General features: G+C 38.4%; 1 protein-coding gene across 5 annotated transcripts in view; it reads left to right on the forward strand.

Moving 5' to 3' along the window:
* The window catches only part of CDC14B (cell division cycle 14B), a 105683-nt gene that overhangs the window by 60476 nt on the left and 18345 nt on the right, over positions 1 to 26862 (forward strand). For all 5 annotated transcript variants that reach the window (XM_065878716.1, XM_065878718.1, XM_065878717.1 and 2 more), the window contains exons 5-12: positions 7453 to 7529; positions 13172 to 13238; positions 15836 to 15898; positions 17984 to 18071; positions 18357 to 18587; positions 21431 to 21569; positions 21742 to 21901; positions 22613 to 22710. In XM_065878716.1, coding sequence (XP_065734788.1) covers positions 7453 to 7529; positions 13172 to 13238; positions 15836 to 15898; positions 17984 to 18071; positions 18357 to 18587; positions 21431 to 21569; positions 21742 to 21901; positions 22613 to 22710 — 923 coding nt within the window. The remainder of the gene's footprint in view (positions 1 to 7452; positions 7530 to 13171; positions 13239 to 15835; positions 15899 to 17983; positions 18072 to 18356; positions 18588 to 21430; positions 21570 to 21741; positions 21902 to 22612; positions 22711 to 26862) is intronic.

The following is a 26862-nucleotide window of genomic DNA, read 5'->3' on the forward strand; positions in this document are numbered from 1 at the left end:
ACAGCATATATATGGGTCTTGTCTTTGTATCCATTCAGCCAGTCTGTGTCTTTTGGTTGGAGCATTTACTCCATTTACACTTAAGTTAATTATCAATATGTATATTCCTATTACCATTTTCTTAATTGTTTTGGGTTTGTTATTGTAGGTCTTTTCCTTCTCTTGTGTTTCCTGCCTAGAGAAGTTCCTTTAGCATTTGTTGTAAAGCTGGTTTGGGGGTGCTGAATTGTCTTAGCTTTTGCTTGTCTGTAAAGGTTTTAATTTCTCCTTCGAATCTGAATGAGATCCTTGCTGGGTAGAGTAATCTTGGTTATAGGTTTTTCCCTCTCATCACTTTAAATATGTCCTGCCACTCTCTTCTGGCTTGCAGAGTTTCTGCTGAAAGATCAGCTGTTAACCTTATGGGGATTCCCTTGTATGTTATTTGTTGCTTTTCCCTTGCTGCTTTTAATATTTTTTCTTTGTATTTAATCTTTGATAGTTTGTTTAATATGTGTCTTGGCGTGTTTCTCCTTGGATTTATCCTGTACGGGACTCTCTGTGCCTCCTGGACTTGATTGACTATTTCCTTTCCCATGTTAGGGAAGTTTTCAACTATAATCTCTTCAAATATTTTCTCAGACCCTTTCTTTTTCTCTTCTTCTGGGACCCCTATAATTCGAATGTTGGTGCATTTAATGTTGTCCCAGAGGTCTGTGAGACTGTCCTCAATTCTTTTCATTCTTTTTTCTTTTTTCTGCCCTGCGGTAGTTATTTTCACTATTTTATCTTCCAGGTCACTTATCCGTTCTTCTGCCTCAGCTATTCTGCTCTTGATTCCTTCTAGAGAATTTTTATTTCATTTATTGTGTTGTTCATCGTTTTGTTTGCTCTTTACTTCCTCTAGGTCCTTGTTAAACGTTTCTTGTATTTTCTCCATTGTATTTCCAAGATTTTGGATCATCTTTACTATAATTACTCTGAATTCTTCTTCAGGTAGACTGCCTATTTCCTCTTCATTTGTTTGGTCTGGTGGGTTTTTATGTTGCTCCTTCATCTGCTGCATATTTCTCTGTGTTCTCAATTTGCTTAACATACTGTGTTTGGGGTCTCCTTTTTGCAGGCTGCAGGTTCGTAGTTCCTGTTGTTTTTGGTGTCTGCCCCCAGTTGGTGAGGTTGGTTCAATGGGTTGTGTAGACTTCCTGGTGGAGGGGACTGGTGTCTTTATTCTGGTGGGTGGGGCTGGATGTTGTCTTTCTGGTGGGCAGGGCTGTGTCCAGTGGTGTGTTTGGGGGTATCTGTGTACTTAGTATGATTTTAGGCAGCCTCCCTGCTAATGGATGGGGTTGTGTTCCTGTTTTGCTAGTTATTTGGCATGGGGTGTCCAACACTGGAGCTTGCTGGCCATTGGATGGAGCTGGGTCTTAGCGTTGAGACAGAGTTGTCTGGGAGAGCTCTCGCTGATTGATATTATGTGGGGCCAGGAAGTCTCTGGTGGTCCAGTATCCTGAATTTGGCTCTCTCACCTCAGAGGCTTAGGCCTGACACATAGGCCAGAGCACCAAGACCTTGTCAGCCATACGTCTCAGAAGAAAAGGGAGAAAAAAGGAAAGAAAAAAATAATTTAAAAATAAGTAAAATTATGAAAATTTTAAAAATTAAAAAAATAAAAATGTAAAAGTAATTTAAAAAAAAAGAGCATCCACACCAATAAGCAAATCCACCAATGATAAGAAGCGCTAAAATCTGTACTAATATATACGTATAAATCAGAAACAAGTCAGTCGCAGACAGCATACCCCAAGTCTACAGTTGCACCCAAAGTCCACCGCCTCAATTTTGGGATGACTCGTTGTCTATTCAGGTATTCCACAGATGCAGGGTACATCAAGTTGACTGTGGGGATTTAATCCACTGCTCCTGAGGCTGCATGGAGAAATTTCCCTTTCTCTTCTTTGTTCGCGCAGCTCCTGGGGTTCGGCTTTGGTTTTGGCCCCATGTCTGCGTGTAGGTTGCCCTAAGGCTTCTGTTCCCGCCCAGATTAAAGCAGCGGTTGATTAGGGATCTCTGGCTCACTCATGCCGGGGGAGGGAGGGGTATGGTAGTTAATAGTTGGAATGCAGGGCGAGCCTGTGGCGGCAGAGGCCGGAGTGACGTTGCAACAGCCTGAGGTGCGCCGTGTGTTCTCCTGGGGAAGTTGTCCCTGGATCACAGGACCCTGGCAGTGGCGGGCTGCACAGGCTCTGGGTCAGGGTGGGCTGGGGGGGCTTGCACACAGGATTCTTGGTGGCCTCAGCAGCAGCGTTAGCATTTCATGCCCGTCTCTGGGGTCCGAGCTGATATTTGCGGCTCGTGCCCATCTCTGGAGCTCGTTTAGGCGGTGCCCTGCGTACTGTGGGCAGACAGGGAAGGAATCCCCTCTCCTTGCGCACCCCAAAGCAATGGTCTCTTGCCTCTTAGTCAGTTCCAGACTTTCTTCTGGACTCCCTCCCAGATAGCTGTGGCGCACTAGCCCCCTTCAGGCTGTGTTCATGCAGCCAACCCCAGTCCTCTCCCTGGGGTGTGACCTCTGAAGCCCGAGCCTCAGCTCCCAGCCTCCACCCGCCCCGGCAGGTGAGCAGACATGCTTCAGGCTGGTGAGTGCTGGTCGGCACCAATCCTCTGTGTGGGTATCTCTCCGCTTTGCCCTCTGCACCCCTGTTGCTATGCTGTCTGTCCTTCTAGGCTCCGAAGCTTCCCCCCAGCCCATCCCCGTCTCCGCCAGTGAAGTGGCTTCCTAGTGTGTGGAAACTTTTCGTCCTTCACAGCTCCCTCCCAGAGGTGCAGGTCCTGTCCCTATTCTTTTGTCTCTGTTTTTTCTTTTGCCCTACCCATGTACGTGGGGAGTTTCTTGCCTTTTGGGAAGTCTGAGGTCTTCTGCCAGTGTTCAGTAGGTGTTCTGTAGGAGTTGTTTCATATGTAGATGTATTTTTGATGTATTTGTGGAGAGGAAGGTGATCTCCATGTCTTACTCGTCCAACATCTTGAAGGTCCCCCTCAATGTTTTGGTTTTTTAAACTCTACCAGAGGCTTCTCTAAGTACATAGATTAAACTTCAAAATGTTCTGTGGGAGAATAGAAATGAGAAGTACATGTCTAAATAACTGGGCTTTATTATTTTGAGACCTGAATTGTCAAGATTAAAACTATACATGATCAAGTTGTGATCTTTTTGTTTCAGTCCACTAATTTATCCATTGCTACTTGAGGCTCTCCTAGGTTTTGAAACATTGATCAGCAATTCAAGATCAGAAGTTTTCACAGGGCTGGGTTAGGCAGATGGTAATTTTTTAAATGGGGGCAGTGGAATCCTAATGGCTACAATATTGTTCAGCAAAAAAACAAAACAAACAAAACCCCACAAAAAACAAAACCAAGAAAGTTTGTGTCATGACTTTGAAAAGCACTACCAACTTCCTAAGTATTTTCTATCCCAGTATTTTATTTTTCCTGTGAGATTGCCTTTTGCTCCTTCAGAGAGATTCCTTACCCTGGAGAGAGACAGCAGGTTCTCCTTACTCATGTTTCCTAAGCCACGGGGCTTCCTTACTTTTACATCTCTGCACTTGTCACATTTTTAAAAACTTTATCTACTTTCAACAAACTGAAATGATCAATTGCTCACTCTTTACTGTGTTACTTGCTGTATTACCTATTGCTGCCTTACAGATTACACCAACACTTAGTGACTTCAAACAACAATTAATGTTCTCTGAAACAGTTTCTGTGGGGAAGGTGTTTGAGATTGGCTAACTTGGGGAGGTCTGCTTCTGGATCTGGCTGGGCTGCAGTCATCTGAAGGCTTGACTGGGGCTGGAGGGTCCACTGCTCAAATGGCCCATTCACATGCCCAGCAAGTTTGCACTGGTTGTTGGCAAGGAGCCTCAGTTCCTCGCCACATGGGCTGCGCTCACAAAACAAGAACCTGATTTTCTTGGAGTGAGGAGTCCTAAAGAAAGCAAGGCAAAAGCCACAACGTCCTTGTGATCTAGCTTCAGGTGTCACACTCTACCATTAATGCAGTATCCTATTCTTCACACAATGGTGACCTATTCATTGAGGGTGGAAATAGCAGAAGATGAGCATCGTTGGGGCTGTCTTGGAAACTGGCTACCACAGCTATTTAGGATCTCTCTTGTTCATCTCTTGTTGTTTTCTATTTTTGGACAGCAATGTGCAATTAGAGTGGCCATTCTATATATATGGCTTTCATGAAAATACACTAAAAAAATTTGAGAAGCACATAGCTTCCAAATTGCTGGGATCACACTGATGCATCATAAAATCTCATTGATTTAGAGTTTACTAATTTGAGAACTAATATAGGAGCCATTTTAAGGGTTCTTCTCAAGTAACAAATTTATAATTTTAATGGGGAAGGGCTTTTGACTAGAGAAGATGAGTGGGTGTAAAATTAAGAATTATAGATTGTTAGCAAACATTTCTTTGATTGTTATATGTCTTAGTCCTTTTGGGCTGCTATAACAAAATACCAGAGGCTTATAAACAACAGAAGTTTATCTCTCACGGTTCTGGAGCCTGGGAGTCCAAGATCAGGGTGACAGCATGGTCCAGTGAGGGCTGTCACATGGTGGAAGGGCCTAGGGATCTCTCTGGAGTCCCTTTTATAAGATACTAATCCCAATCACGAGGGTTTCACTCTAATGGCTGTCTCCCAAAGGCCCCATCTCCTACTACCATCACTTTTGGGAGGTTAGGATTTCAACATACGAATTTTGGATGGGACAGAAACATTTGGACCATAGCATTATGTAAAAAACTTATTCTGAATCTGTAAATTTCCTTCAACTTATTACATTGTACTTAAAATCTCTATGTATAAGCATTCCCCAGTTGGGTTTAAAGGTTATGTTTTTAAAAAGTTCATCACTAGGAATATAGGTTTTGTTTCTCCATAGGAAAAAATGTTACATTTTTCTTGGGTTCTTTGAACTGAACTTGTATTCCAAGACTAACCCACAATTATTTAATGTATTAGAGACTATTTCTGTTTTGAAAGTTAGAAGGAAATAATACCATTGCAATTTTAGTAATTAAAGAAACCAAGGAACTGCAATCTTGAGTTGGAGGAATTGTCTTTCACCTGGTGCTTAAGAAAAAGTTTATATAATTTGAGAGAATTTCGTATTAGAAATTTAGGGAAAATCTGAATGAGGTTTCTGGATTTCATTTAATTAATTTATTTAAGTTATGTATGTATATACGTACATCAGTGAATCAAATCCTATTCTTACCCTCATTGGCCTCAAGGTATTTTTTTATTTGGTTTTGTTTTGTGTTTTTGTTGTTGTTTTTTAGAGGAAATTTTTTGGAGGAGTCTTGCTAGGAAGACCTAAAATAGAATGGAGAAATGAAAAGGCTTTCCTAAAGTTATTCATTAAGTCTTAGAAGAGAAAGGAAGCAGGTTGGAGACTAGAAGAGAAGGAGTAAATGTAGAGAACGGGGCAGGGGGGCACTAGATTTAAAAGACTTTTTAGTTTTTCTTAAAGGAACTGTTATGCTCTATTTCCAAATAAAGAGTAAGACAATAGAAAGTCAATTGATAGATTGATCCTTAAAAGATCTAAATAAGTAATATATAGATAAATATAATGTTGAGTGCAATTATAGATGATTTTGATTAGTTAATTCATGATAAATTACAACCTTCTCTGAGTCAGTAATATTGTACTTTGAAAATTTGTTTGATACTAGGTAAGAAGGCATTCCTTTGTTCTTGGGATTGATTGTTCTTTGTGGGTTTGTATGCTGCTATAGATAAATGTTAGAAGATTCTGTATAGTTAATTATAGTTCTGTATTATTAGAGTAAATGGGATAAAATCATTTTCAGAAACAGGGTAAACATTTCCATTTATGAGTCTTAAAACAAAATTGGTAAAATGCCGTCTGGAAGCTGACTTGTTTTAAGATATATCCTTCTCTAAGTTTCAAAGATTCTTGCTGGATCTTTGATTTTTATAATTTTTCTTAATCCAATGATATATTTGTATTAACTTTTTATCAATTATTTTAAAATTTCCTATTATAAGTAGATTTAAGTTCAATGAATTAAGGATCGAATCTGAGTCCATATAAAAGGTATTGGGTTGGCCAAAAAGTTCATTTGGTTGTTCTGTAAGATGGGATGGAAAAGCTCAATGAACTTTTTGGCCAACCCAATATGAATCTGGAGTTACAATGAAACGTAAGACATGGGTTCTTACTTCAGAATTTTGTTGAAGAAACAGCTCATTTATATAAATTTAAGTAATGGAGATAAAAAGTTTGTAATTAAAATTTTTAGTTATTTATTTTTACTGGTCAAAATTTAAAGTATATTTTCTCCCAAAGTAAGCTTAAGAATTGAATTGAATTTGAGTAATAATATGTGTGCCAAATCTAATGCTTGTGGCCTCTCTCACCCCTTGCCTCCATGTATGGGTGGAAAATGTCCTGCCAGAAGAAGATTCTGAGTTGGAAAAAGATGTGCCTTTGGATAGAGTGAGGGTCAGAAAGTCCGAGGCAAACTTAATGGGGGCTGGGGGATGACTTATTTAGGGGGATGACTTATTTAGAGGGATGCCAGTGGACATTCTCAAGCTCCAAGTTTCTAGAACAGGTTGCTTGTGAGGAAGAGGAGGGGGAGAAAAGAATGAGACCAGTAAAATACTTCTGCAGTACTGGAAATGAGAAGACAGTGGAACAACATCTATGAACTGTTGAGAGAAAAGGACTGCAGACCTGAAACCATATACATAGTCCAGTGTCAGGGCAGAAAACAAGATACTTTGGAAATACAAAAAGGTCCACCAACTGTGGACCTCAAATGCTGAAGAATCCACTTGAAGTATTCTACCAGATAAAAATGGAAGCATAACGTAGTTCTGAAGATAAAAGAAGCAAATGACAATAGTAAACAAATGAAGTTTTATAGGAAACCCGTACAATATTGTACGTTGTTAAATCTAAATGGATGGAGTTAATAAAAATATTTGTCCTGATTCTATGTTGCTCTCATCCTCCCCCCAGTCCCAGTCCCAGTCCCAGTCCATCCCCTATCCCCATCTCCCACACACTTCTTTACTATCATTTCGGTGTATCTTTAGAAAGGACATGAAGTCAAAGCATGTGCTCAGTCTAATATCTTGATTTAGAAAATCTGTTCTTGAAATGCTCTACTTCTTACCACAAAAGGCTGTTGTAAAAAGTTGTTGGTCAGGGCTCTGCAAGCAGCAGAAACCAGCTGTGACAGCAGATTTAAACAAAAGGGGAATTCACTGACTGGGTAGTGGGCAACTCATAGGATCCTTGGGAAGGCTAGAGAATCAGGCTCAGTTGATTGGCTAAAGACTGTACAAAGCTTACTTCTCAGTGACAGTACTATATCTTTATTTAGAAGTAAATTGCCTTTTTCTTCTCTCTTCAAATGTAGGTTATATATTTGGGGAAAACTCCAGAAGAAGCATATAGAATATTAATGTTTGGAGATACATCCTATATTCCTTTCAGGTAAATATAAGAATGTTATGGTAGATTCATTTAATCAGGCCCTTGCCAGAAATATCTTGGTGTAGTTGTTTCTGAAAAAAGACCTCATAAATAGTTATTTTGAGGTGGGTGCAAATAACACCATAGATCTAGGTTACTCAACAGTGATGCTATTGACATTTTGTTGGGGGGTGGTTGTCCTGTGTACTGCAGGATGTTTGACAGCATCACTGGCCTCTGCCCACTAGATGTCAGTAACACCTTCACCCCAGAAAATTAATTGTGAAAGCCAAAAATGTCTCCAGACATTGCCAGATGTCTGTAGTGGTGCTAGTGGTAGTGGTGGTGAATTGCTCCGACATGAGAAGTCAGAACCACTCTCACTGATGGAAACGGTGCTTTGTAATCAGATGAGAATCCTGGAGTTATAGTATGCAAAACTACCGTTTTCCCGTACTGCGGAGTTTTGGTCCTGAGGAGTTAAGAAATAAGTTTTTCCCAATAATCAGGAGTTACTTCTGGGGCAGAAACGAACCCCCTTTTCCTAGGGACACAGCCAGCAGAAATAGTGGGTGAGGTTGCTAATATAGCACCACTACTTGAAAAACCAAAACGGCTGTGTCATAGAGGTGGTAGATAAGTAATGTCTTTATATAAGTTAATGACATCCTCATCCTTATGTCAAAGTTACCAGGTGATTGTGTTGAAGATATTTTGAAAAAAAAAAAACTCAAAAACTTGTGTTTTTTTTTTCTTTTTTTAAAAATCAAATGAAGTTCTAAAAGTTGCTCTTCCTGTTTATCAAAACACTTGACTTAGCTGTAAAATTAAATACTTGTATGGTGCTTAAGTATAATAAGTGTGTGAAATGATTTTACTCATTGCATACTGTATTGAGAATTTCAAATATTGCAGCATTCTTCCGCCTGCAAATTAGTTAATAGTTTTAGAATTGTTGCATATACCTCAAATGCCTGATTTTGAAGACGTGGGCTTGCCTTTAAAGGGGAGGTTATGAACCTGACTTAATCGTGGACAAGTTTTGGGGTGAGTGCCCCTAACCTTATGCAGAATCTGTCTCCTTCTTAAATAACTCTGTAGGACTGTCCATGGATTTACTCCATGAATTAGAGATTTTTGTTAGGATAGTCTGCAGAGTTCAGTTGTATATTGCACTAAAGACTGCATGTATATTAGTGATTTAGCCAATTAGAAGAATTGCTTTGGACGCTGTATCACTCTGCCTTTCTTCCTAGCTCAGAGATCATCTTAAGTATTCTTTTTGGTGGGTAGGAAGGGATGAAGGTTATTTTCTAAACTGGAGAGTGCTCCATTTTTCTTCTCAACTTATAACAGCAACCGTATACTTCCTTCAGAAGAAGTGATTGTGTTTGTGGTCCCTGAGTCATAGGCACATTGCTGTAGTGATAATTTTGTTCTACAGAACTCTTCTTTTATAATAGTAATCCTTTATAATAGTGCCATTCTTAAATTTTATAACGCAAGGTCCTGAAACAGGGATAAGCTTACACATTTCACATAATCTAAGTAAGGATCCATGAAGCATTGTTAATATAAGAGAAGTTTTGTGTTAATTTAAATACAGGGATCAAAAATAGAATAAATGTTGTTTACTTCTGTACTCATGTTTAAATTCTTAAAGTTTGGCACTGAAAAATGTAGTTAGTTGCTTCTGGTTCCAGGAACAAAAATCATTAATTCTCTAAAAAACAGGACTTAGCTAGAAGCAGTTCAGGTTTGTGAAATTTGAATCTCTTTAGTCATATATGCCAGACATTTAATGATTCTCCAAGTGTGGCCTGTGAACTAGTGCCAGTCTGTGAACTTTTTGTTACCAGCTTGTGATAAGTACAGGAATTGCGAGTAAGATTTTACAGACTTTTTAGCAATTTAATAGACTATTTTTATGTCTGTGGAATCAAATAATAGAAGAATTTAAGCTTGTATTTATGTGTTTTTTTCCTTCCATTTTTGTAATAATTCATTTTTACTTACAAAATAAGATTATTGCATTATTGTGGGTATGTAATAGTACAAATATTATTGTATTTTACAAAAGTATCAGCCTTTGACAGATTTAAAAATCTGTGCTTCACCACATTTTACTGTTCTGAAGAACTTACTTATTGAGAGTAGGCGGGTGGTCCAGTGGTTCCCTGGTGGTACAGTGGTGAAGACTCCACACTCCCAATGCAGGGGGCCCAGGTTCAATCCCTGGTCAGGAAACTAGATCCTGCATGCCGCAACTAAAAGATCCTGTATGCCACAACTAAAGATCCTGCCCGCCGCAACAAGGATCCCACGTGCTACAACTAAGACCGGGCACAGCCAAATAAATAAATAAATATTTTAAAAAACCCAAAAAACAGAAAGTAGGCAAATCAGGATTAATAAAACCTGATAATATTTTGACAGAAATTACACTATAGTCTTTTATCTTTGCCAATTCAAGAGCATAGAATAAATATAACTGCTAACAAGGGATTGTGCAAGAATAGTGTTCACTTGTCTTTAATAACTGCTTTTAGGCTCATAGCAATATTTAATTAGATGTAATTTAAGTTACATATAATACTTCAACCACTGAGTTTAAAAAAATGTTTATATATGATTTCTTAATGAGTTATATTAGATATTTCTCTACCTGTCTACCTGAAAAAAAAGTATAAAATATAGTTAAACATTTTCTTAATACTTTTGGATCATTGTTATATGAAGAGCATATACTTCTGTTCTTTGGTATTACCTATAATACTCCTTGCTTCTTAATTGGTTTTTTTTGTGTGTGTTTTTTTGGGTTTTTTAGTGGGGAGGGCTCTGTTCTTTATTTTCTTGAGAGGTAGTATTGCAGAGCTGCTAATAGCTTGGCTATTGACATCAGACAGATGGGAGTTTGACTCTCCGTTCTGCCACTAATATCTCCGTGGTTCTTTACAAATGTGAGCCTTGGTCTCTTAGTCTATAAGTGGGAATGATAGTAGGATCACCCTAATGAGGTGTGAGGATTAAGTAGCATCCTGCTTATGAAACACTTGGTGCCTGATCCTTAGATAACATTTGTTAAACATTCATGTTTTTTTCCTTTTAAAAACCATGTATAACTTAGACACAATTAAAAACTCTAACTCCTACGTGGACAGAACAATAAACTCCTACATATTTACATGTAACTACCATCCAGTTCAAGATACAGAAAATTGTCAGCCCCCGTGAAGATTCTCTTCTGCCCCCTTTCTAAAAGTTTTTCTTATCTTTTAATGTCATATAAATGGAATCATACAGTATACATTTTTGGAGAGCTGGGATCTAGTGTTTTAAATATATAATGTCTGTGAGATTTATCCATATGATGGCAGGTGTTAGTATCAATAGTTTGTCTTATTTTTATTGCTTTTGTAGCACTCCATTCTATGAATATACCACAGTTTGTTTGTCCATTATCCTTTTGATGGATGCTTGGGTTATTTGTAGTTTTAGGCTGTTATGAATGCAAGCTGCTCTGAAAACTGTTATTTTTTAAACTAGTATTTGACATTGTTTTGCAGTTTCTAAGCAATATTCCTTTATTGATTCTCATCTGCTTTTCCAAGTTTGTTAAATGATCTGTGACAAGGTTTTCCCCCTCACAAAGGCTTATATCCAGATTCATAGTGCTAGTTTACCATTTTGAAGAAGTCTGATTGCTAGGGTGAGAGGAAGGAGGTGTGGATGTGTTTAAAGTTGGAGGTGTTAACGAAATAAACATGAGTGAATAAAGAAAGAGTCTTGTCTCTTCAGATAATGTGGCAGAACTTTATCCAAGCTCAGATCAAAGCTTGACTAGGGCAGGGCTTGGCCCACAGTAGGTTTATTCAAAGTTATGCATTGAATAAGTGCATCAAGTTGTCACAAAAACTGAATCAACATGCCTTTAACTTGATTGGAAAAGAATTATCGTAGGTTAAGAAGATAATAATCATAGCTAACTGAGGAGACATGGTGAAAAACATTGGGATGCAATTTGAGAGTTCATCGCCTTTCCACTGATCATTTTGATTTAGACTAAACTACTTCATTTTCCTACCTTAGCTTCTTTATCTTAGAAACATTCCTTATTCCATGAAACAATTACTTGTACCAAACATTATTTGTGTTGATCCTGTAAGTCAGTGGTTCTTAAACTTGAACGTATATCACAAGAACCTGGAGGACCCAGCCCCACCCAGCAAGTGGGGTGCATGTTGGTGCTTCTTGCCCAGGGAGTATATTCTGAGAACTAATGCTGCAGGTCATTTTATTTTTCTCCTTCCTGAATATTGCCAGTAAGCTATTGGTCAAAATCATTTTCTCGGTTGCATTGAGACCTTTCCTAGCTTTTGGAAGAGCAGCATTTAAATTCAAAAGCTTACAGAACAAAAATGGCACGTTGTAAGGCCTTGCGTCCAGTCCTCATGAAGCCTAACATATACCAAAGTAAATCTAACCAATTCAGACAGTAATGTCTAAAAGTGTCTTAGCTAAAAAGGATGCCCTTTTCTTTGATGTTAATGTTGCTATAATAATCTATATTCTTAAAGTTTGTACAAGAACTAAACATTTTTTAACGTGCCTTAATTTTTCAGGTAAGTGAATTACAATGTGAAAGCCCAACCACGGCAGGCAATTAATTATGGCTCCAGTAGCAGCCTGGTTCCACATAGGGACCAAATGAGTACCATTCTGATAGGCACAGTTGCTTGGCATGCCTAGAATGATCATAATAAAATTCATTTTTATCTTGCCTAATTCTTAAAATTTTCACTTTGTAATGAAATGACTCAAGTTAGCCAAAAAGGAGAAGCAGGTGGGAATGGAGGAGTACCTTATTTTTCTGGACAAAATCTTAACTGACATAAGACATTTGTAGTAAGATTACTAACAGGTGTTGATGCAGTGTTGCGGGGGGGCTGTCTAACTTAATTTTAAGCTTAATTTCTCCAATGTAGAGTGATTCTCCTAACAGTAGTTGACTCCTTAGTTTCTGTGGTTTTATTGGTACTGTTGTCCTTTAAGAACCAGAAAGAAGTTGTCCAGTTAAATTTTTAAAAAGTATAAGAGCATAATGAGAGGAGCAAAATGCTTTTTAGCTTGCGCCTATTATTTCAAATATTATCTTGCTTTCCAAATTTTTTTTGCTACGTGGATGGAGATAAACACACACACACATGCGCACACAACGTGCATATACAGAATCAAAGAGCAGTCTTTCCTGCCAGCAGTTTGACACAGTATTCTCCAGTTGGAAGAAAAAGATCAAATGCCTTTCCCTTTTGAGGGGAGGAGTACATACTACTGAGAAGTTGAACTCAGGAAGGAACTTTTGAAGCTCAACTATTAAAGCCAAAAACAGTCTAGACAGATCATTTGAAATTTAAGGTGTGGTCATTATTGATCCACATCTATCAAACAGTATCTACTGGAATAGGTAGAAATTACAATGAACTGTCTAACAGTGACTTATCCTTTGTTTAAAAACCAAAAGGCAAGAATCCTTTGTGTTTTTTTTGAGACTGATCCTGAGTATGTGTTTGATTTTAAATTCTAATCAACTTTGTCTTGAGATAAGTGTACAGCAGAAAATTAAATTAACTGAGCTATGTATTTCAATACTTTTGGAATTTCAGAGATGCTGCCTATGGGAGTTGCAATTTCTACATTACACTTCTTGACTGTTTTTATGCAGTAAAGAAGGTAAGTGACTCGTAGGATACACCCAGTGTTGTGCTGGAGAACTTAAGTACAGTGCAAGGAAGACAGGCCTTCTTCCCCAAAGATCTTCCAAGATGTATATGATGTGAGAGGTATCCCGTTTCCCTGCCAACATTAGAATGACACTAAACTAGAAAACAGATTATTCTGAATCTGAGTGCTTCTGTGCATGAGTTGGGGGAAAAGCCACTTGAGCACAGGGAACAATAAGAAACAGTTTTGTAATTAGGTTCTAAATTCAGAATTGGTTTTGAATGTGTTATGATTTCAAAGAAAAACAAGAAGTAAATAGGTTACTGGTTTCTAAGTTCTCTTTGATTTATGTATTTTATGGGTCTGATTCCCATCAATTCTGTTTACAACAGACATTTCTATAACACAGTAACTGTCAAATACTTTGTTTTTGTATCTTCAAGCATTCAATTTCTAGTTCAACAGAAGTATTTGAGTAGCCCATTAGTTTGTTACTAGGTTTTATATAATACTAAGTATAGGTCACTACTGCTTTGTCAAAGCTATTTAAAAATAACTCCTGTGTTTTATAACCAGGGCTACTTGCTGTCTTTGACTCCAGGGGACAACCGTCATACCACATTCTAAATAAACAGGGTCCCCTGGAGTCATGGGATGCAGCAGACCCTGGTTATAACACTCACTCCCTTAGGTATACTTCTTGAACATCAGGGCCGTGCAAGAAACTAGAATTGTCAGTCAGTAGCCCTTGGATCAAATAAGCCTTCGAAAACATCTCAAGTTTGTGTGACTTGTATTTTCAGAGGCACAAGGAACCCAGGTTTACTTTCTTGTATAATGGAACATGGTGGCTTTCTGAGAATTTTGACAGAAATTTTAGGGGTTAAACTGAGAGACTTAATTAGTATACAACTTCAGAGATTAATTATTATATCTTTGTTCCTATATAAGGCAATGAGGATGGACCTTAATTTTGGGACTGAGTCCAGCAGCTCTGTGGTGAATGGAGCTGATGGAGGTAGTTGCTGCAGGCTCTGAGACAGCTCCATGAGTCCACAGTTTAGGCAGGTCATGGGCAGAGGAGGTGATCAGGAGATGGGGAGACAGTAGGTATAGATGACCCCTTCTAGTTACAGTTACAGTCCTTGCCAGATGGACCCCAGGGAACTGCTGATGTAGCCAGGCATACTTGTCCTTGATCCTAGGGCTCCCTTCTCTCTGCTCCCAGCACCTTTAAAAAAAAAAGAAAGAAAAGAAGAGGAAGAAACACTTATGAGAGCCTTGGAGATGGTCTACTATAACATTGGCTTTGTTTTTATCAGATGTTATATCCAAAGTTTAATTAGCTATAACTACAGATCAAAGATTGCTTTTTTCATGCTACATTTAATTTTATTCAAGAGACAACAGCTTCTGATTTTACATTTAAACATTTTCTGTTTGTGACTGATTTTGAATATTATTGTGTATTTGAAATTTTTATAAATGTATCAATAATTATGTCTTGATTTTAGTAGTTTTTTTTTAAGTGCTACTTCTAATAGGGTCTCCTTATGAAATTCAAATAATAGAAATTCCCTGCAAACTGATACATTTTATGGTATCATTCTGTTATTTTATTGTGTCACTCTGTTGTTGTATTATTATGTATCATTCTAGTCCAAATATGACATATATTGGGTACTCCAAATTCAAAGAAATAAAATTCATCGTGGATTTGGTCTTGGAGTTAGGACTTAAGCCACTATATTTTATAAAATGAGGGGTTTTTTTGTTTGGTGTTATAGCCTTCTTATTTCTCATTCATATTTCAGTAGTTTACATTTTGCACACTGCGTTTGCAGAATCACCCCTTTTGAACCAAGAATACCTTCTTGATCCAGAATTGTTGCTTACATACTGTCTGGCTCAGTAAGCTGGGAGAACGGTTGTCAGAGGCTGCCAGCTTGTCCTTGTCTCAGAAAATAGATATTGTGCTTATTTTGCTTAGCATGGTGCTCTGCCCATTGCAACTCAGAGTGAGGCTACAGAGTAGAAGAGAAAATTCATATATTTTTCCTTATTGAAACAAGGGTTTTTCCCCTCAAAATTTAGCATTTTAGTGTTGATCTCTGGGCTGTCTTTAGTATAGGGAACATTAATCTTTTAATTCAAGACTGTTCAGAATTTGAAAGTGAAGATGTTTATGAAATGTGTGGGATTTGTTTGATATAAACCATATAAACATGGTTTCTTTCCTTTATATTATTTATTTAGCAACCATTGGGTTATGCATTATATTTGAAGCCTGAATGATGTTGATCTAATAAACTAGTAGGATTACTTTGAAGGCTTGATTATTTAGATGTTGCATGGATAGGATGACTGATGAAGGAAAATAAAAAATAAAATTTCATTAAAATAAATATTGTTATAACTAATTTTCCTGATAATGGAAGCATTTAAAAGACATAGCCCACCTCCTTTGAAAACTACTCAATGGAACATAATCTAAATATAAGAATGTTTTTCTGAGGTGCCTCCTGATACTTACTGTTAAGAAATTGGATTGGAAACTGTTTCCTTATTTGCATCTTTGTTATTAAAAGCTTTCCTTTGGATTTTAGGCAATGCAGTATGGCTTCCTTAATTTCAACTCATTTAACCTCGATGAATATGAATACTATGAAGTAAGTTTTCAAGGATACTGTTTTTAACTCTTTTATGCATGTTTTACTTCCAGAAGTAGTATTCTTATTTTTTGAAAAATCAAACAATTTAGATGTGTGTAGAGTGAAAAAAACTCAAGTCTTTTTTTCTCTTATTCCTATTTCTGCAGTCCTAGTTCATATTGATTTTTGCATTTGATACATCTTTCCAGAGTGAATGAGTGTGCTCTGGCATTTTTCTTTAATTTTTAGTTTAAATTTTTTTTATTATTGATGACTTTCATACAGTGATTAAATGAGATAATGTTTGTTAAACCCTTAGCATAGGAGCTGATGAAATGAATAGCCATTATACATCTGATTAACTCTGGAAAATATTTGTTTTTGTCAGAACCTATTGTTTCTGTGAAGTCAAGACACTTTTGGATGCAAATTACAAAAAGTAAACACAAATGGCTTAAATAAAGTGGGGAAAATTTATTGATTTACGTAAATAAAAAGTCCAGGAGCTAGTGTAACTTCACTCATGACCAGATTCAGGTACTCAAGCACTTACCAGAAATTGGGCTGAAGCTAGCTTTGTTCCAAGGTCAGTTCTCCCCAGTTGGGATAAAGATGGCTACCAACAGCTTTGACTTACCCGTTTGATTTACCCAACTCATTGGAAAATAAAATTCATAGCTCCAGCAGAAGACTCTCGAACTCCTCCCCTTGGCCTGGCTTAGATCATGTCTCTAGCCCTGAACTAGGTTGTGTTTTTGGTGAGTGTGGGGGATGAGTAGGTATAGAATACTTTGGCCATCACAGCAGTGGAATCGGGTCAGCCCTATCAAATCATACAGCCCAAGAAAGGTGGGGTGGTGGGGGCACAGAGAGGAGAGAGTCCAGGCAGGCAAAACCGCAGGTGTCCTCTATGTTTTTTAATGTGTATTTTTTTTTAATGTGTAATTTGATTCTACCATTCTACCTTCCAAGTAGATAATGAGTAAGATGTTATGCTAAAGGTCTTTTCCAGCCAAGAATACTTGTGGAGTCTTGTTTTTTTTTTATCTTGCTATAGTTATCTTGAGCAGACAGTCTCACTAATACTGGAATGATTCCACAGACAGCACTTTATTCAGCAGTATCTTGAATCCTCAGATAACTGTTCTTTCACAATCAATTTTTAAAATAACTATTATTTTAAACTCCTAAGTATAACTGAACTATTTTATAGATAAATTGGGTTAATAGTTACTACTAGTCATTACTGTGATGTACCAAACATATAAAAGCATATTGTGTGATTCATTAGGCCAACCCTGCCTTTACTTCTCTGTAATAGCAATACATTTATAAAGTACAATACACATCAATATTTATTTACCATCTTAACTACTGAATATAATTGAATTATTAACACCATTTTTTGTGCTTCTCCTTATAAAATTAAACATGTAAAATAAAATATACTTTCTCTTTTTAGATAAGCAAAACTAATAAAAACACCAGTTGGTATTCCCTCAGTGTAGCACAGTGATGCCTTTATGTGTTTTTTACTGAGGAGTAATATAGGTGCTAATTAGCTTCCCTCTCGCTAATGCGGAAACTGCAGCATTGCGGGAGAGTAGCAGGGTCACCCACAAATGTCTTTTACTTTCAGTGAAACTGCATTGAGACACAGGGTAGCTACAGACCACCATGGTAGCTTTGTTTAGTCTCTATAAGTATTTTTAGAAATTTTGGATTAGTGTTTTTCATTGATTCCACAATGCCCATTTTGTCCTGTTTTGAATAGGAATTCTCTGAATTCAGGATGTATCTTACAATCTGTGATGCCTGTGATTCAATGAAATCTATCACACATTTCTCATTAAAAACTCCAAACTTCTGGTTTTACTTCAAAATCAGAACATGTGGCAATACTTGTCCTCATTCCTGCTTACATCTTTTAGCTTGGAATGAACTCATCAGTTCCCTTGGCTGATAATTAAGTCAAATAAATCAGTTTTGGGTTACTTGCCTGGCCTGTAGATCTTAAGGCAACTCTTGATTTATTTCTTACCTGTTCTTAGGTACACATATACATACACATACATTGATCTTGTTTTGGTCTTCCCTTTGCAGAAAGCAGAAAATGGAGATTTAAATTGGATAATACCAGACCGATTTCTTGCCTTCTGTGGACCTCATTCAAGAACCAGACTTGAAAGTGGTATGCGAATACGTGGGACCAGTGTAGTTTTGTTATTAAAAGTATCCATCCAGTATTTTCTTTTAAAAGAGGCCAAAGCTCGACTGTCTTCATTAAGTGTACTTGGACATTTTAGCACATCATTCTGCCTGGATTTTAACTTTTTAAATTTATTTTTTTCACAGTTATAATCAAACTGGTATTGAATCCCCAGTCCAGATACTGTTTCCACCCAGTTACAAGTGAAGTTGTTATCCATTGTTTTCTTTCTGCATTTTACAGCATCTGGTGAATTTCTTTATATAGGTTACCACCAACATTCTCCTGAGGCTTATATTCCGTATTTTAAGAATCACAACGTTACTACCATTATTCGTCTGAATAAAAGGATGTATGATGCCAAACGCTTTACGAACGCTGGTTTCGATCACTATGATCTTTTCTTTGCGGATGGCAGCACGCCTACTGATGCCATTGTTAAAGAATTTCTGGATGTTTGTGAAAATGCAGAGGGTGCCATTGCAGTACACTGTAAAGGTATGTTTCTAGTGTTGGTTAAGAAATGGTGGACGTGAATGTATATGTGTGTAGAAACATACCATACTCGTTTAGATTATATGCAAGGACACATGAAGATGCCTTTGTTTTTTATAGAGTGCTTTTTTTTCCTTTTGTGATTTCCTTTTTTTTCTTAAAACTACTTTATGGGGGTATGACTGGCATAAAAAGGCTGTACATATAAAGAATGCTTTTAAAACCCTAATTTCATATGGAAAGTATAGTAAATTAAGTTGTATTCATGGGTGATACTACAAAGGCTTATCACATTCATTTATTCATCAAATATCTATTCAGTGCCTACTTTGGTAGGTTCTGGCATATGTCAGTGAGCAGAGCAGACTCCAAGAGCTTATCTTTTGGACTTTATATTCTAACAAGTTGCTAGGCTTTCAGCAGCTAGAACAATGCTTGGCACTTAATAAATATTTATTGAATGAATGTGTAATAACACATTGTATGAATGTACTAGGATTTATTTAACTTTTCTCCTTTTGTTAGTTAACTAAGAAGGCAAGGGATACATTTTTGTTAAGAAAAATCCAACACTGGGGAGAAGAAAAACTAAACAGCAAACCTGGGGAATATCAGAAATCTAATCTTGAGAGTTCACACATTATAAGATTCAAATGTCCAGTTTTCACCAAAAAATCTCAAGGAATACAAAGAAACAGGAAAGGATAGGTCATTCAAAGGAAAAAAATGAATCAACAGAAACTGTCCCAAAGAAAGACCAGATGGTAGACTTACTAGGCAAAGACATTAAAACAACTGTCTTTTCTTGTTGTTCACCACATGGCATGCAAACATCCCTGATCAGGGATTGAACCTGTGCCCCCTGCAGTGGAAGCTGATCTCTGCATCACCCTCAGGGTCATACTAACCTTCTTTTGAAGGATGAGCCATGCTTGCAACCAGTCACCTCTGTTGTCCAGTCCTATATAGGATCCCTGAAACGTAAAAGCCTTCCTTTATTTCATCCTGTTTCTGTCCCCTTTAGTCCAAACTGGCAGTCTTCCAGTGTAATCCCATCAGTATTTTTAGCTTGTGCCAAGATGGCTGATTAAATCCATGGGTAATATCTTTATGGAGCTGATTTTTCAATCATACCCTTGGTATCCAGAACACAGTTTCTCACTTTTTTCAAAATGAATAGGCCTAGAATTTTCTGAATGTTTAGTTTCTCGTTCCTTTTTGCTTAACAATTACTTCTTCAATTCATCTCTCTCTTCTCACATCAGTCAGGAGAAACCAGGCTGCACCTTTAACACTTTGCTTATGAATTTAAATCTCCTTTGCTAATTATCCAAGGTTGTCACACAGAAGTTCTACCTTCCACAAAGCACTAGAACACAATTCAGCCAGGTTTTTTTTGCCACTTTCTAACAAGGATTGCCTTTCTTCCAGTTTCCATGTGATTCCACTGGAATCACCACTAACGTCTGTATTCCTCCTACTAACAGCCCCTTCAAGGCAATCTAGGTTTTTTCTCTCTCTTTTTTTTTATTTAACATCTTTATTGGAGTATAATTGCTTTACAATGGTGTATTTATCTAGGTTTTTTCTAACATGTGCCTTAAAACTCTCCCAGCCTTTAGAATTCCAATGCCAAAGTCACTTCCACATTTTTACATAATGTTTCAGTAGCATGCCACTTCACAAAATCTGTATTAGTGGGATTTTCCCAGAGAAACAACTAGTAGGATATATATATAGAGAGAAGGAGATTTATTATAAGGAATTGGCTTATGTGACTATATAGGCTGGTGAGCATAAAATCTGCAGTGTGGACTGGCAGGCTGGAGACCCAGGAGAGCCAATGGTGCAGTTGAAGTCCAAAGGCTGTCTGGTAGAATATTCCCTCTAACTTTGGGAGGCAAGTATTTTTGTTCTGTTCAGACTTTCAACTGATTGGATGAGGCCCACACACATTACGGAGGGCAGTTGGCTTACTCAAAGTCTACCAATTTCATCCAAATACACCTGCCAGGTTGACACATAAAATTAACCATCACAGGAGGTAATGATACTAGTCTAGACGAGAGTAAAGGAAGACAGCAGGAATAGAGTGGGAAAAAAAGTCCACGTGCAAATAGGTATAAAAGTAGAGTAGAAAAAACAGTTGGATGAGGGAGAAAGTACAAGATTTTAAGCCTGTAATTTTGGAAAGATGGTGGTTCCATTAACTGAAAACCCAGAGTATAAAACACTGCACTTACTGAGAATCATTGCTTAGAAAGTGATTTTCAATCTTGGCTAAACGTAGAATCATGTGAGGGATTTTAGGAATCTCTGTGTCCAGGCTGCATCACATACCAATTAAAACTCTCCAGTTGGGCTTCCCTGGTGGCACAGTGGTTAAGAATCCACCTGCCAATGCAGGGGACACGGGTTCAAGCCCTCGTCCGGGAAGATCCCACATGCTGCAGAGCAACTAAGCCTGTGTGCCACAACTACTGAGCCTGCACTCCAGAGCCCACGAGCCACAACTTCTGAAGCCCTGGCGCCTAGAGCCCGTGCTCTGCAACAAGAGAAGCCACCGCAGTGAGAAGCCCTTGCACTGCAACGAAGAGTAGCCCCCGCTCACCACAACTAGAGAAAGCCCGCACACAGTAACAAAGACCCAATGCAGCCTAAAATAAATAAATAATAATAAAAAAAAAACAAAAAAACTCTCCAGTTGATTGTACTGTGCATCAAAACATGAGAACCACTGTTGAGGGGAGCAGAATCATGGGAAGCTTTTTTAAAAAAATCCTACCTGCCCAACAAAATTCTGGAGCACATGACACCAGGTCTCATTGGTTTGTTTCTTTTCCTAGCTGGCCTTGGACGAACAGGCACTTTGATAGCCTGCTACATCATGAAGCATTACAGGATGACAGCAACCGAGGCCATTGCTTGGGTCAGAATCTGCAGACCTGGCTCAGTGATTGGACCTCAGCAACAATTTTTGATGATGTAAGTGGATGGAGAGCTTTTGTAATTCCTCAGGAACGCACGGGTCTGGAAAGTGATGGGAAGTAGAATTTTCCTTAGGCTCCAGTAACAGCAGATAGTCTAGTAGGAGAAAGTTGTTTGTATGTATCTTTCTGGAAGGCTGTATTTTGATATTGTTACTTAAATACTGTAGGAAACAGGCAAGCCTCTGGATGGAAGGTGACTATTTTCGTCAAAAGTTAAAGGGTCAGGATAATGGAAAACACAAAGCAGCTGTCTCAAAACTCCTCTTGGCTGTTGATGACATTTCAATCAATGGGGTCGAGAATGAAGACAAGCAAGAACATGAACTGGTAATCGAACCACCCCCATCACACTGTTGTCATTGCTTTAAGTGCTGTTGAGAACTTTTTAGGGCACGGAGAAAATTGTAGATACAAATAATAAAGCACATTTTGAGGGATTATCATCACACATTTTTTGTACTTATTACCCTCTCTAGAAACTTTTTAGTCAGAATAGTTAAAACAAGGTTATGTGTCCTTAAAACTAAAGTTTATTTTTTGTTTACTCACAAGGCACTGGTGATAAAAAGAGGTATGTGAAGTACACTCTTTAGATGGACCTCGTGACACCCCTTTCCCCCATTTTTTTCCTATTTCATGGTAGCTGATTTAGGGAACCAATTGTTCTCAGATGGGAACTTTAGAGAACCAAGAGTTTAGGGGGTAGCAGTACCATATTAAGTGGTGGTAAGAAGATTGTGGATTTTAAAAGAGAGTGTTTTCAATACTGAAAACCCATTATGCCTCTTCACTGTCAAAATGTTTTATAACAAGAGTGCTATTGGGTTCTTTGTCTATGAAAGTCAACTTTTGGTTGTCTTGAATTGTGTCCTGTACCTTTATTTTGAAAGCAGCAAAATATTTTAGAGTTCTTCAGAATGTTGAAGTATATTTATGTGTGTCTGTGTATGATCTATATGGGTAAATGTAGCTGCTGTGCTTCGCTGCATTAATAAGTACAGCTTAAATCATTAGCTCAGTGTTTTTCTACTTACACAGTACAGTGATGATGACGAAATCAATGCAGTGACACAAGGTGATAGACTTCGGGCCCTGAAAAGCAGAAGACAATCAAAAACAAACGCTATTCCCCTCACGTGAGTCTGATTTCCTTCGTGTGGTTGTAGTTATTTAATTCGTGTGTAAGGTCCTTCATGAACATTTTTTCCTGTACATTTTCTCCATGGTTGCATGCCCATTATGCCACTTTGAAATGAATATCTACTTTATTTAAAATCTAAGGGTGTTGCCTAAGAAGCTCTTAGTTATCCTTTGTTTATCTCTGTCTTGTGTTGCAACCTCGCTAGCTCGTATAGATAGGAAAGCACTATTCCGAGTGATTTTTCTCCATGGATAATAACTGTCGACTAAAAAAATATCCACAGCCTAAAAGTTGAGAGTTATGTTTCATTTGGCGGAAATTTTTAGGACTTGAAGAAGCCCGGGAGGCAGCATCTCAAGTTACCCTGAGAGAACTGCTCCAAGGAGGCGAGGAGGGAGCCAGGATATATAGGAGTTTTGCAGCAAACGTAGTTTGAATGTCAAAAGATTACTGTTAATAAGAGAAAACAGATTCTGAATGTCAAAAGATTACTGTTAATAAGAGAAAACAGATATCCCAAGTTAAGGAATTTAGCACTTTTCTATGTATGGGAAGATGCAGGAGTCTGGGCTCACTGAAATCCTTCCTTTGATATGCACCTCAGCTCTCTGGGGCCAGTATCCATGCTGAGTTTCCTCAGGGCTCACCGTGGGGAGTGGGAGTGGCTGAAGTCTGATGGCTGCTCGATGGCAGGTATTCTTTCCTTCCTGAGTTCCCTCAGGGCTCACCAGCTCATTGTTGGCTTGTGGCTATAATCACTGATGACCATGACATCCTTTGTTTACTGCTATGACACACAGTATTCCATTTCTCATAAACATGTTACATCCTCAACAGAGTGACAGCAGATTTAAACTGTAGAATAACTGTAGATTTGTCCAGAGTTATTAAAATTGTGAATTTCTTTAAATTTACTACCGTATTACACGTAATTTGTTTTGATATGGTAAACTTTAATTAGTGGTGACATGGTGGCTTAATGTCATATTATTTTAAGTCAACAATGAATTGATTAAACTATATTTTTGTATTAATTTTTCGTTGGAAGAATTTTTCAAGTTACAGAAGAAGGTTTAGTATGGAGATAGGAAGTTTTATAGTTATTGGGTTGTGTGTGTGTCCACTTATACTTGCTTCTGTAAGTGTTAGTTGGGATTCAATCTCATGGAACGTACAGGATTGTTAGAAAGATATGTAGAATCAAAAACTTGACCATTGTACTTTTTTTCTAGGGTATTCTTTTTGTGTGTGTGTGGTACGCGGGCCTCTCACTGTTGTGGCCTCTCCCATTGCGGAGCACAGGCTCTGGACGCGCAGGCTCAGCGGCATGGCTCATGGGCCCAGCCGCTCCGCGGCATGTGGGATCCTCCCAGACCGGGGCCCGAACCCGTGTCCCCTGCATCAGCAGGCGGACTCTCAACCACTGCGCCACCGGGGAAGCCCTCCTAGAGTATTCTTTAGTAGATGCTCCCACCTATACCAATGGATTCCTTCCTTCTAGTACCTTTCATTGTGGGGTGGGTGTCAAATTTTGCATCGCCCCCCTTTTTTTGGTGATGGAGTTAGGTCATCTTAGTATTCAGTAAGCATCTTGTAATATGGCAAGGAACTATGACATAGTAAATGGTTATGGCAGAGAAGAACAGGCCTTTTTAATTTAAAGTAGTTCTTCACTGGTATCTTCTCATAATCTTAAAATCCAAAGTAGAATTACACTTAAGGGATGTGTCATCATGGGCCACTGCCTTGGGAGATTCTTAAAAGACCCAAGGTAAAGGAATGAGTTTTCCAAAATAAAATGCCATGTGAATGAAAGGCATCAGTATTGATATAGGCATTAATTAAGCATTCTCTTTGCTGTTTAGTTGTGCATTCAATCAACTAGAATGCTTTAAATAATTTGTTTAATTCCAAATGCCATTTTGTTTTAAATTTCATTATAAGTCTTCATTTAAGGTCTTAATGGGTTTTTTTTTAGGTACTATTTTTTAAATTAGTTTATTTTTAATTTATTTTATCTTTGGCCGTGTTGGGTCTTCATTGTTGCGTGCGGGCTTTCTCTAGTTGCGGCAAGCAGGGGCTACTCTTCATTGCGGTGCACAGGCTCTAGGCACACGGGCTTCAGTAGTTGTGGCACACGGGCTCAGTAGTTGTGGCGCACGGGCATAGTTACTCCACGGCATGTGAGATCTTCCTGGAGCAGGGCTCAAACGCGTGTCCCCTGCTTTGGCAAGCAGATTCTTAACCACTGCGCCACCAGGGAAGCCCTTCATGGTCCTTTTTATTTAGAAATAGTATAGTCCCTCCAAATAATCATTCTGAAGCCAATTTTAGACAGGAGGAAATAGCTAGTGCCCTAGAGCAGTGCTTCTCAAACTTCAGTGTGCATTTGAGTCTCCTGGGAAGCTTGTTAAAATGCAGATAATGATCAGTGGGTCTGGGGTACCATCTGATTCTGCATTTCTGGCAAGCTTCTAGGTGTTAAAAGATGCTACGGGTCCAGGGACCACACTTGGAATCACAAGCCCTAGAAGATGGATGATTTTGTGGGCTGCTTTTAGTCATGTCCAGGTTTTTTGTTCTGTTTTTAAGAATCTTCAGCATCAGTTTATTTCTCAATAGCTTGTTGCCTTCTGTTCAAAAGTCAAGCTGGGAGTCGGGGATGGGAATTCTCAGTCAAAGGTTCTGGAGTTCGATAGGGCTTATAGGAAATTTTCTTTTGTTACTCTGAGTCTGCTATCTTGTGAATATGTTTTATAAGAGTTCAAATCATTTGATGCTCCTTTCTAGAAAAATGAGACTATAAAAGTCTCTTCCATAGCTCATGGATTTGTGGAAACATAAAAGAAAACAATAAATGTAGACTAAAATTAGAAATATTGCTGGAAACCAGAAGATGACACTAGATGCTATGACATTTATCTTGGTATGTGAGGTTCCCTGGGATGGTAGTTGATGGATGGCTGAATGATAGTAACTAGCAAAGACCAGTGGAGGAAAGACCAGCCTCTGTGCTATCCATTTGCTTTGTTATCTATTTACACCCCACCTTACCCTAAAAGGAGTAAAGAACAGTGGCCCTTTGCTCTGAAGCACTCTTGGCATTCTTGTCATGTGTTAAAACAATCTTTCTTTTTTTTTTGGCCACGCCTTGTGGCTTGTGGGATCTTACTTCTCCTATCAGGGGTCGAACCTGGGTCCTCAGCAGTGAAAGCATATTCCTAACCACTGGGACTGCCAGGGAATTCCCTAAAGCAATTCCCTTTACTTGGTAAAAGTTAAAAAAAAAAAAAAAAAAAAAAAAAAGCTAGCTCCAGATTCCCTTTAATTGTAATTGTAATCCCCCAAACAATAGAATAGTCCCCAAACCACCCTCTTCCCATACACACAATTATGCGTAAATACCCTGGGAGACTTAAGATTAGTCCCAGCAGATTTTCCTTCCTTCTCCTTCCTTATCCCTTCCTGCTTTTTCAGACCCTCTTTGCTGTTACAGTCTTCTCATTTTTGCTCCTATTTGTAGCTCTTTTGGCCCTAGAAGAGGAGGTCAACTGGAGATTTCCTTTCCTTCCCAAGTGTTTGTTGTTATTTTAGAAATATTTAAAAGTCCCCTGAGAGAGTTTGCAGCAGCAGCTTGGGTTGAAAAATCTAAATTCAATTCCTGCCTCCTGATTTTGACCCATCTGTCAGCGTGGACATGTTATTTTGCTTCACTGTTGGTACTAAGCCAGATGAAAATGTTAAGAGGGAAAGTTAATGGAAAATACATGAGTACTGGTGATTCTTAAAAGAAAGTTATAGTACGTAAAGTAATCCAGTCATTGGTGTCTGTTTTACAGTCAATATTTGGGGAGAATTAAGTGTTAGAAATTGTAAAATTAGTAACTTTTTTTTTTTTTTTTTGCGGTACGTGGGCCTCTCACTGTTGTGGCCTTTCCCGCCGCGGAGCACAGGCTCCAGACACGCAGGCTCAGCGGCCACGGCTCACGGGCCCAGCCGCTCCGCGGCATGTGGGATCCTCCCGGACCGGGACACAAACCCCACGTCCCCTGCACCGGCAGGCGGACTCCCAACCACTGCGCCACCAGGGAAGTCCAGTAAAATTAGTAATTTTGTCAGAGAGCTTGTCTGATCCTGACTACCATGA

The sequence above is a fragment of the Phocoena phocoena genome, chromosome 6 (genome assembly GCF_963924675.1).
Source record: "Phocoena phocoena chromosome 6, mPhoPho1.1, whole genome shotgun sequence".
NCBI lineage: Eukaryota > Metazoa > Chordata > Mammalia > Artiodactyla > Phocoenidae > Phocoena > Phocoena phocoena.